Source organism: Mauremys mutica, chromosome 5, assembly GCF_020497125.1.
Source record: "Mauremys mutica isolate MM-2020 ecotype Southern chromosome 5, ASM2049712v1, whole genome shotgun sequence".
In the NCBI taxonomy this organism is placed as follows: Eukaryota; Metazoa; Chordata; order Testudines; family Geoemydidae; genus Mauremys; species Mauremys mutica.
The window spans coordinates 57,828,403-57,840,806 of NC_059076.1; the positions used below are offsets into that span (position 1 = coordinate 57,828,403).

A 12,404-nucleotide genomic window follows, 5' to 3' on the forward strand; every position below is an offset into this window, starting at 1 on the left:
TCTGTTCCGGAAACCCTTGCGTAACCCAAATTTTACGTAAGTCAGAAACATATATTGTGCAAGCATAAAAAACAAACAATTACAACATTTTCTGTTCTAAATCAATCTTCTTTCGCTTACGAACTCGTCCTGCATTCTTGCTATCACTTGATTATCGCTTTCTAGGCATGATTTGAATGAAATAATAGGGTGAAATAACAGAAATACAGTATCACCAAAATAACACGAGACTGAGAGGCTCTGAGAGCGCAAAGCCTTCCCTTGTAGGAGATGCTACTGCTGTATTCCTCCATATGCAATGCATTATTTTCCACAGCTCGAAAATTTTATTTATGCCTTTTGGAACTTTTTGCGTAAGGTCGAATTTGCATAAGTCAGGTCTTGCGTAACCCGGGGAGCATCTGTATGTAGATTAATTTATCCAGTATATTGTCCACTGTAAGTTGTGTTAAACATTCTTGTCCACTTAGCGCACACAATGGGTGTTTCAGTGTGATTTGATATTATATTTCATGCTGGTGATTTTTAAAGGAGTAGTATCATAAATGACTAACTTTATTATCAGATCAAATTTTAAGAGTCATTTTGTTATTTTGTCTTCACATCTTGAAATTTAGTTAGCAAGATTTTGATTCCGTATGAGTTGGGAAAGCCAACGCAGTTGTGTAGTGCACTCACTATCAGGCTTGAGTGCCTTGTGCCCACATCTGATGGTGCTGCAAAGGCAGTGCATTTAAGTCCAGATTCAGTAAGGTTGTTTTGCTTAAGGTTATGTGCTTATGCTTAAGCTTAGTTATGTGCTTATGCTTAAGTACCTTGCTGAATTGGGGTTTTAGCCCCTCTGGGAGAAGAAGCTTTGCAATGGTGGCTAAGTCCATAAATGGCTATTAGCCAGGATGGGTAAGAATGGTGTCCCTAGCCTCTGTTCGTCAGAGGATGGAGATGGATGGCAGGAGAGAGATCACTTGATCATTGCCTGTTAGGTTCACTCCCTCAGGGGCACCTGGCATTGGCCACTGTCGGTAGACAGATACTGGGCTAGATGGACCTTTGGTCTGACCCGGTACGGCCTTTCTTATGTTCTTAATGTATTCAGGTAGCAGGCATAGCTCCCCACCTTTTCCATCCATCAAATGCTCAGTGGCATCCAGCCCAGAGCTGGTAGTGATATTCTTACTATAGAAGATCTGCCTGTGGTGGCTCTCTTCAGCAGAAAAGAGTGGGTACATTAAATGTTCGGAGTGTACCAAGATCTTCCATAATGACCATAAGAAAAAATGACCTTCATATTGGTGCAAACTAGAAACAACACTTTGATTCCAAAAGTAGCTTGCCTGACTGTTTGCTTTCTGTATTTTTCTCTTATTTGATTTTTGAACAAACTGTCTGCCTCCTATATCAGCTTCTGTTTTGAAGTCATCCTGTTTTTTGGACAGGACATGGAAATGAGTATAGTGTCACAAAATCAGCATTGTAACTTAAGGGTGATTTACCGGTATACAGTTTTTGTACTGCTATAACCATATCTGACTAGATACTGACATAATTAAAACTGTACAACCTCTTAGGGGGGATTCAGTCGTACCTAGTATAAATGTGCTTATAATAGTAAGCTGATTACATATCAATATACTTACATGATGAAATTTAAATAGAATTTGTAACGGTCATGTGGTGAGCTACTTTCTTTATTATTGCAGTAGATTAACTTTCTTGGTGTAATAAAGTGATTTCTATATTTAAAACATTTTATTAATATAGGACTTCGATTCATGGTTTGATACAAATAACTGTCTTGGAGATCAAAAGCTGGTGGAACGTCTCCACATGGTAAGTGGTTTTTTTTTGTATGTGTCATGTTCATATAATGTTGAATGAGTATTAGCCAGTCCTGTTGTTCCAAAGATTTTTCTGATGTCTTTGCTCATAGAACATTAAGGCAAATACTCTTATTCCAAAAAGTATACTATACTTTCAGACTATTTTGCAGAATAATTGCATCCTGACTTCAGTGATGCAAAGGCTGTATATAATTCTTAAATAGGCCTGGTTGAATAGCTTTAAGCCCAGATCTTAGGTTTTGAAAAAGGTATGCAAATTCCAATATAAACAGGTATTGTGTGTGTGTGTTCAACCTCCTCTCCCCTATGTTAAAAGAATATTATTAAGGTTGCAAAGTCAAGCATTCATATTAGGAAATGCTTGAATTAAGGTTGTCTGTACAACTTTAATTTAGTTCCCTTGTGCATATGCATTGTGATACGGTCTTTAGTTAGAAGATCACATACTGTTTTTTCCCATGGGATCCCTGCCTCATTCTGTGTACAGGATGGATGGTGCTAATTTGAGCAGCTATTTAATAGTTTGTTGCCTTGTAACTGTTCAGATATGTGGCCCCATGCCTTATTTACGGAGCAGTCTTAAACCCCTGTTCTGAAGACAGAATGTATTACTTTCCTCTGGCTTTTGTATGGCACTTTTCTCTATAGTATATGAGTGCTTCATAAATATGGTAAATGTATTTTCACAACATCCCTGTGAGATGAGGGAGTATTAGCCACATTTTGCAGATGAGGCACTAAGGCACAGAGAGATTAAAGTCAAGTGTCCGGTAATTCTGGGTGCACAATTTGAGATCCCTATGATTCTGAAAAATCAGGTCCTTAGCATTTTATATGTTCAAAGCACAACTCCCATATTCTTACTCCCATATTCTTATGATCCTGTTCTCCTCTATAGGCCTGGCTCTCTGTTCTTACTAACTCTCCCATGGTGCATCAGTCTCCCCTTTTGATGAGGGTAGGCGATGCATTATGATGTCCCATGGCTGCAGTGCAGCGTGGGACATGACCTCCAGCTAGGGAGCTCAGCCTTTAGAGGAGAATGGGGACATTAGACAACCAAATTATAGGTAATATGAGGCACTATGGGGGCATATCTGAATTGAAGTATTTTATTTTTGGCAAGCAAGCAATTTTCTGTGGAAAACAGACACTTGTGAAACATTTTATTTAATTGGAAATTCAATTTTCTGTCAAAACAGTTTTGACAAAAAAAATTTTCACCCATTTTGAGTTGTAATGTAAGTGTATGAGAAAACAAAATATGAAACTGACCATAAAGAAACTGAAACTGATGAATCTAAATCTTTTTCCAACTTGAATCGTATACATTGAAAGTACCAGAAACACTAAAATTTGAAGAAAATTCTGAAGTGTAAGGTGTGCTCCTACTCATCTTGTCTGGCACAGATAACTCATACCACTCAGTGGGAGTGGTGGGGGGCAAAGCAAAATTCTTGTGAGATCATCTCTTAGAGAGTTATGGCTTGATGACCATGCTCATTTTTGCCTATCTCCAGCAGCTTTTCGTATCGGTGATGCCACTTTGATTTTTGGGGCATCCTCATGCAGCTTGGTTATCTGTAACTGCTTGCCATGCTTGAAAACAAAAACAGAGGGCAGGCATTTGGACCATAGCAATACTGGTACTAGCCATGCTAGTACTTCTTCCTTTTCCCCTTGTGTCTCTTCAAGATGGTCTGGTTTGAATTCTTCAGAAGAAACTCAAATGTGTTCCTCTGGAAGATAGCTGTGTATGTGTTAATCATTTTTCCAGAGGACCCAGTTATGGTCTGGAGTTTGAAACTCTAGGAGGAACAATGAAACATGGCTTTAAAATACCAGTGGATTAGTTTTCAGTGAATCTTCTCTATTTTATTGATAGCTCTTGCTTGTCTAGGAAATAAGAAACATGAAAGACTTCAATTTCTTGCTTTATTTGAAACTCAGCCTAAACATTTAATCTTCTCCAGGTGCTAAGGCCATTCCTCCTTCGCCGTATTAAAGCTGATGTAGAAAAGAGTTTGCCTCCAAAGAAGGAAGTTAAAATTTATGTGGGTCTAAGCAAAATGCAAAGAGAATGGTAAGTAATTCAGGCACTTGTCTGTACTACTGTTAAAGCTGACTAGAAATCTGCTGCTTACAACTGAACTAATTAAACTACAACTTCTGCAGAAAAATGCTGTTATATTGTGCAGAACCTGATTTAATTGCTTATGATGCAACCAGCTGGAAGGAATTCAATATATGTTTCCTTGCGATAGCTTTACCTAATGGCTACGTTGCTATTTATGCAATCATCAGTGAGCTTTTCTTATGGAATGTGGGAGGGTCTGCTTTTGAGTTCTTACTTTATAACTTGTACAATAAAAGCAGGCCTTTACATAATTGAAGTATCACTTTCAATTTAGGTATACACGAATCTTAATGAAGGATATAGATATATTGAACTCTGCTGGGAAGCTGGACAAAATGAGACTGTTGAACATCCTGATGCAATTGCGAAAATGTTGCAATCATCCTTACCTCTTTGATGGAGCAGAACCTGGTCCACCTTACACAACAGATATGCATTTGGTTACCAACAGTGGCAAAATGGTGGTATTGGACAAATTGCTACCAAAGTTGAAAGAACAAGGTATGACTCATATTTCTTTCCTGATTTGTTTGAATCATTTGTCTGATTGCTTGTGTGATTCACTTGATTTTAACAGATGGAATTTAATCTCCAGATGTATTTTCTCTGTAGATCATAGAGGTAGTGGAGGCTGGGGTGGCCTTGTAGGTAATTGGATCACAATCCATTAAAGGTTTTATGGATCTGGATCAGGACTTTTGAAATCTGTTCTTTAGCTAAGTGGGGGCCACTGAAGCTTCATTTGGTCCCGAATGTAGTAACCTGTTTTTTCAGCAACAGCTGTCAAATGCACATAACTGTGGAGTGCTGCTAACTATACTGGCTCTCTATAAGATACCAGATCATATTCAAAACCTTGGTGTTAACCTTCAAGGCCCTCTATGGAATTGTTCCAAGGTACCTTGGAGCATGTCAGTCTCCCTTAATGGCAACATTCCTCAGGACATATGAAACTCAGCTTAAGAGGAAGCCTGTGAAAGTGAGGAAACTATGCTTTCTTGGCAACAGGGGAAAGGCTCTGGAATTCATTACCGCAGGAGATCAGATTCACCGCAAATATTACTTCCTTCAGAACAAAGTGTAAAACTTACTAATTCAGTTAGTGTTATTACAGACAGACCTAAGCACAGTAAAGGAGGAGACAGTAGAAAACTTAGGAGCAAGGGAAGACCTTAAAAAAGAAAGAACAGCCATAGGCAATACAAAGTAAACCTAGGCGTAGCCCATTGGCCTGTATTTCTGCTTTATCCCTTGGGAGATATTCAGAACTATAGTGATGGATGCCATTATAAGACCTGAGAGAGGAGTTAACAAATCAAAATTATAGTGTTGGCATTTTTGCTTATGAGGCTTGTTGCTATATGCTGTGTCAGTTTCAGCTGTCATGTGACAGTTGCCTTTAGGTACTTATCCAGTGTAATGGGTAAGTGTCATGACTTTCTGAATGTGAAAGAAATAATGGCAATTTTTTTTGCCATTTATGAACACCATAAACAGGCTAGGGAGTTTGCAGTTGTGTTGCAGTAGAACACCTTCTTGAATGCTGGTCTTGGTAAGTCAGTCAACTGGGTGCTTGCCTTTTAAATGATTTATTTAAAAAATGTGTTTAAATCATCATACTTGTTAAATGCTTTAATATCCCAAATTGCTCACTTCATTTTAAATTTTAATTTTCCAGTATTTGCACAAGGGTATGGGGGGAATGGCTTGATTTTAATTACTTTTTTAATGAAAAGGTGAATTGGTGGTGGTTTCTATTGAAATCCTTATTTGGTGTGTGCCTTTGTGTCTTCAGTTGTCCTTGTATACAACTTGCAGTAAAGGAACAATATCATTTTCACACTAAGGAAGAAGAATTTGTAAAGAATATTGATATGTCTATAATGTTATGATTAGTCATTGAGTAAAATATTGAATAGAAATATTTGACTTTCGCAGGTCAGCATTATATATGTATTTCTGCTATTCATCTAAAAGTTCCATATTAAATGAGGTTCTTCGTCCAGTGCTTGTTCACATCAATTCCAATCAGGTGTACATGTGTGGCGTGCACGATCGTCGGAAAGTTTTTTTTCCCTTAGCAGCACCTGTTGGGTCAGCTGTGGAGCCCCTTGGAGTGGTGCCTTTATGGTGCTCAATATATAGTCCTGCCGACCTGACCCCCGTGCCCCGCCCCTTCAGTTCCTTCTTACTGCCTGTGACGGTCATTGGAACAGCGTTCACTTGCCTCACAAGTGCTTCCCTTAGCTTGTTAGTTAGAGCTATAGTTTTAGCATAGGTTTCGGTTCTTAGTTTAGCGTAGTTTAGAGTTATACTTTTGGTTAGGGACTAGGGTTCCACCTTACGCATTTCCTTCCCTTGGGGCCAAGTGTTTCAACTGTGTTGGACGTGCAGTAAGCACCAAACAGACAGGTGCAAAATCTGCAGGTCCTTTCTACCCAGGACGAAAAAAGAGCGTGACTTCCATCTCAAACAGCTTTTGATGGAGTCTGCTCTCCATCCTCAACCCACCTCTGAGCAAATCGTTGTGCAGCACTCTGGTCTTGGTGCACACTAAGGCACCGTTCTCCAGCACGGTGGACTGTCCGGCACCATTCCCACTCGCCAGTACCACACAAGTGGAAGGAAAGTGACAGAGGCCGCTCACCAAGGTCGAAGTTTCTGAGCCTCCGGGTGCATCAGCAGTGCGTCCTGGGAAGGAGGACTCTGCACCCAAGGGTCAAGTGTCGGCACCGTTGACTTTGGTTCCCTGGGGGGGGGACACCATTGAGTCTGGCGCCCAGTGACTCCCTGGACAGGCAGTGCCAAGTGGAGGAATTGGGGTTACCCTCCATCCCAGACATTTTCAAAGCTGACAGGGAGTTGATAGAACTGATGGCACCACAACCCCTGGTGGTCAGGGATAAGTCCCCCTGTACCTCCATGCCCAGCGCCATCTAGAGGGAAGCCAGCTATGATGCAGTGTTCTCGTCGGCACTGCTCCTGCTCGCCATCACCCAGGCCATCTCGGGACCTCCCCGGCACCACCCAGGCAATCCAGATCAGTGGCACCGATCGCCAGCAGTGTTAGAGAGGCAGTGATCTCTGGTGCCCAGCTCTCGGCACCAATCCCCAATGCGGGGACGTCGGCACCGATCCCCTGTGCAATACTGGTCAGTGCTGCCATGGTTGTCCAGATCGGGGTTGTCGGACTTAGATGCGGAATCGTTCTACTCCCGCCACAGTGGGCGCTGTTCCCACAGACATAGGAGAAAGGCACCTGTTGCTTGGCCTCCGCACTGGCAGCCTCAGCCGCAATGACCCTTTTGGACCCCCTGGGCTTATTATCAGGCACAGGGTTTGTTCTCCAGGGGATTTTGTTTGGTTGTTTCGGATACTAGAGCACGCCAACCACCTAGGGATCGCCCAGCCCCTAAGGGATCGGAGACATCTACTTCCTATGAGCAGGCGGCCCAGGTCATCATAGAGGTTGCCACTGCAACAACACCGATTGCGGCTCAGACTTCTGTTGCCACAATGAGTGTCAGCCCACAGGGCTCAGATATCGAACAGGAGGAAGCCAGAGAGTTTAAGATGACCCTGTGCCACCCCTAGTGTCTCATGATGAGGTAATGGCAGGGGCCTCAGCTTCTGGACCTCCACCAATAGACCATAGGGCACACCAGGACCTCCTGCACAGGATCGCCCGCAACATGGGGTTGCAGGCGGAAGAGGCTATTGAATCTGAGGACCCTATGGTTGATATCCTAACACCGGAGGGCCCCTCCAGGATTGCTCTGACCCTGATTAAAACTGTACAGAGCAATGTAAAAACGCTCTGGCAGACCCCAGCATCCATTCTCTTCTTCCCCCTCCCTTCCCACCCTCCAGCAAGAGGCGTCGAATGCAAGTACTTTGTCCTGTCCAAGGGATATGAGTACTTGTTTTCTCATCCGCAGCCATGTTCCCTGGCGGTCACTGCGGTTAATGAGAGAGAGAGAGAGACAAGGGCTGATTCCGAAGTCAAAGGAGTCAAAACAGTTAGAATTATTCAGAAGGAAGGCCTATTCAACTAACTAGGGGCCTGCAGCTGAGGATAGCTAGTCAACAAGCTTTCCTTAGCAGGCATAATTCAGAGCCTCATGCAGTACCTGGCCACTACGGAGTGGGGTTGCCTGGTGCTTCTTGGCCACATGGCAGCCTGCACTTACGTGTCAGGCATGCCAGATACAGGCCACTCCAAGCATGGTTCACTTCTGTATATCACCCGTGGCGCGACAGGCTGGACTCAATACTTATGTTGCCACAACAAGTACTCCAGTCCCTCCAATGGTGGCTTGACCTCCATACAGTGTGCGAGGGAGTTCCTTTCAACAGCCCACCTTGACCCTAATAACGGACACATCATCGTTGGGTTGGGGGGCACACCTGGGCGACTGCCAGATGCAGGGGCTGTGGTTGCAAAACGAGCTCTCTTCACATCAGTATGAGGGAACTCAGAGCAGTGCGATTGGCATGCCAAGCGTTCCAGTTCATACTACAAGGCCAGTGCGTGGCAGTGATGACAGCTAACACCACTGCCATGTTTTACATAAACAAGCGGGGGGGGGGGGGAGCGTGTTCCTCTCCGCTATGTCAAGAAGCCCTTCAACTTTGGGAGTTCTGCGTAGCCCACTCCATGCACCTGGAGGCGTCCTATCTTCCAGGAGTGCAGAACGAACTAGCGCACCACCTCAGCAGCTCATTCTGCAATCACGAGTGGTCCATCCGACCAGATATCATACACTCCATCTTCCAAAGGTGGGGATTTCCCCAAGTTGACCTGTTTGCCACCAGGAACAACAGGAAATGCCCGATGTTCTGCTCCTTTCAGAACCACAGCTCGGGCTCCCTCTTGGACACATTCCTACTACCCTGGGGAGACCACTTCATGTATGCCTTCCTGCTGGTTCTTCTTGTGCACAGGGTATTACTCAAGATCCGCAGAGACAAAGCGAAGGTAATACTCCGTGCTCCAGTGTGGCCCCATCAGCACTGGTACACTATGCATTTGGAGCCATCAGTGGACGACCTAATAGCTCTAACACTCTCCCCCGAACTAATCACACAGGACCATGGTCGCTTTCACCCACCCAGGCTGTCAGTCCCTCCATCTCATGGTCTGAAAGCTCAAGTCCTGTCAGGAATGTCCTTCTCGGTAGCAGGAAACCATCCACCATGGTCACTTATCTAGCCAAGTGGAAAAGGTTCCCATGCTGGTGTGAGGAGCATCGTATACCTCCCTTACAGGCATTAGTTCCGTTCATCTTAGAGTACTTCCTACACCTGAAACAATAAGGCCTTGCACTGTCCTCTATTAAAGTACATCTCGCGGCCATCTCAGCCTTCCACCCGGGAGCGTCTGGCTGTTCTGTATTTGCCAATCCCATGGTGGGGCGTTCCTTGAAGGGGCTGGAAAAGTTATACCTACATGTTCGTCAGCCAGTACCTGTATGGGACCTTAACCTGGTACCCTGGTATTCCTGGGTGTCTGGCTGGTGAGTCTTGCCCACATGTTCAGGGTTTAGCTGATTTCCATCCCAACCCTAAATATGGCATTTTCCTCCAGGGCAGATTGGCAGAGGCCCTGGGGGTTTTTCGCCTTCCTCTGCAGCGTGGGGCATGGGTCACTTGCTGGAGGATTCTCTGCACCTTGAAGTCTTTAAACCACAAGTTGAGGACTTCAGTAGCTCAGACATAGGTCAGGGGTTTATTACAGGAGTGGGTGGGTGAGAATCTGTGGCCTGCATTGTGTAGGAGTTCAGACTAGAGGATCATAATGGTCCCTTCTGACCTTGGAGTCTGAGCCTATTATCCAGGCTCATTCTCTCTCTCTCTCTCCCCCCCCTCCCCCTCCCTTAGGGTATGTCTTCACTACCCGCCATATCGGCGGGTAGCAATCGATTTCTCGGAGTTCGATATATCGCGTCTCCTCTAGACGCGATATATCGAACTCCGAACGCTCTCTCGTCGACTCCGGAACTCCACCACCGCGAACGGCGGTGGCGGAGTTGACGGGGGAGCCGCGGACGTCGATCCCGCGCCGTGAGGACAGGTAAGTAATTCGAAGTGAGGTACTTCAACTTCAGCTACGCTATTCGCGTAGCTGAGGTTGCGTACCTTAGATCGAACCCCCCCCCCCCAGTGTAGACCAGGCCTTAGTGATTGGCAACTTACTCTTTGCTCTATTTGTCTTGGAAGGTGGCCTTACTGGTCGCTATCACATCAGCTAGGAGGGTCTATGAGCTGAAGGCACTAACTTCTGATCCACCTTACACGGTCTTCAAGGTGCAACTCAGGCCTCACCCGGCTTTTCTTCCCAAGGCCACTTTCACAGGCCTTGGGTGGCAGGCCAGTCCTCGCCCACAGACAACCTGCCAACCTGAAGCATATTCTCACCAGTAACTGCACACCGCACCATAGTAACTCTAACTCAGGAACCAATCCATGCAACAAACCTCGATGCCAACTCTGCCCACATATCTACACCAGCGACACCATCACAGGATCTAACCAGCTCTGCCACACCATCACCGGTTCATTCACCTGCACGTCCACCAATGTAATATACGCCATCATATGCCAGCAATGCCCCACTGCTATGTACATTGGCCAAACTGGACAGTCTCTACGGAAAAGGATAAATGGACACACATCAGATATTAGGAATGGCAATATACAAAAACCTGTAGGAGAACATTTCAGCCTCCCTGGCCACACAATAGCAGATCTTAAGGTGGCCATCCTGCAGCAAAAAAACTTCAGGACCAGACAAAGAGAAACTGCTGAGCTTCAGTTCATCTGCAGATTTGACACCATCAGCTCGGGATTAAACAAAGACTGTGAATCGCTTGCCAACTACAAAACCAGTTTCTCCTCCCTTGGTTTTCACACCTCAACTGCTAGAAGAGGGCCTCATCCTCTCTGATTGAACTAACCTCGTTATCTCCAGCCTGCTTCTTGCTTGCATATATATACCTGCCCCTGGAAATTTCCACTACGTGCATCCGACGAAGTGGGTATTCACCCACGAAAGCTCATGTTCCAAAACTTCTGTTAGTCTATAAGGTGCCACAGGACTCTTTGCTGCTTTTACAGATCCAGACTAACACGGCTACCCCTCTGATACTTCCCAAGGTGGTGTCTCATTTTCATAGCACCCAAGATATCTTCCTGCCCGCCTTTTATCCCAAGCCTCACATCAGTGCCCAGGAACAATGGCTTCATTCACTGGACGTTCAGAGGGCATTGGCATTCTATATTGAGTGTACTAAGCCATTCAGAAAATTGAACCAACTATTCATGGCAGTTGCAAATCGGATGAAAGGACACCTGATCTCTTTTCAGTGTATTTTGTCTTGGATCTCAGACTGTATCCACACATGCTATGAGCTGGCCGAGGCCCCAGCTCCGCCTATTACGGCACACTCCACAAGAGCTCAAGCTTCTTCAGAGGCATTTCTGGCCCAAGTCCCGGTACAGGAGATCTGCAGAGCAGCTACTTAGTCATCGGTGCCTGCGTTCACCTCTCACTACGCTATCACCCATCATGCCAGAGACGATGCAGCCTTCGGCAGAGTGGTGCTCCAATCAGTGGTTCCTTGACTCTGACCTCACCTTCAGGGGTAGAGCTTGGGAGTCACCTGATTGGAATTGACGTGAACAAGCACTTGAAGAAAAAATGGTTACTCACCTTCTTGTAACTTCTTCAAGATGCGTTGTTCATGTCCATTCCAATATTCACCCTCCTTCCTTCTCTATCAGAGTAGCCGGCAAGAAGTAACTGAACGGGGATTGGGTTGGCAGGATCATATATTGAGTGCCATAAAGACACCACTCCAGGGGGCTCCATGGCCAACCCAATGGGTGGTGGTAAGGGAAAACTTGCCAACGATTGTGCATGTGACGCACACACACCTGATTGGAATGGATGTGAACAATGGACGTCTTGTAGAACAACAGTTACAAGAAGATAACTGTTTGTTTTTTAGAACTTTAAATGTCAGTTTTTAATACCTTTTTCTTAATCTAGATTAGATTTTTAAAAATTACATGCTTAGTAATATTTTTCAGGTGTCAGTTTCAGTTTCTCAAATTTTGAGAGAAATGTATTCTAACTAGATGCTCATATTGATTAATTTTTACCAGTCATCATCTTGTTCTTACAATCTTATGTTTTAAGAGTAAACCCCCTCCCCCAAACTAGGTTATATAAAATTCTTAGCTATTTGTTGAACAATTTTACTTTTTACCTCTAATAGGCTCACGGGTACTAATCTTTAGTCAGATGACAAGAGTACTAGATATCTTGGAAGATTACTGTATGTGGCGAAATTATGAGTATTGTAGATTAGATGGACAAACACCTCATGATGAGAGACAAGTGAGTGTTAAAAATTAAAACAAAA

At 44.5% G+C, this 12,404-nt stretch overlaps 1 protein-coding gene across 1 annotated transcript in view; it reads left to right on the top strand.

The window, feature by feature from the left end:
* The window catches only part of SMARCA5 (SWI/SNF related, matrix associated, actin dependent regulator of chromatin, subfamily a, member 5), a 48,193-nt gene that overhangs the window by 21,427 nt on the left and 14,362 nt on the right, over window positions 1-12,404 (top strand). Inside the window, exons 9-12 of the mRNA XM_045019236.1 lie at window positions 1,762-1,830; window positions 3,815-3,924; window positions 4,253-4,479; window positions 12,258-12,379. Coding sequence (XP_044875171.1) covers window positions 1,762-1,830; window positions 3,815-3,924; window positions 4,253-4,479; window positions 12,258-12,379 — 528 coding nt within the window. The remainder of the gene's footprint in view (window positions 1-1,761; window positions 1,831-3,814; window positions 3,925-4,252; window positions 4,480-12,257; window positions 12,380-12,404) is intronic.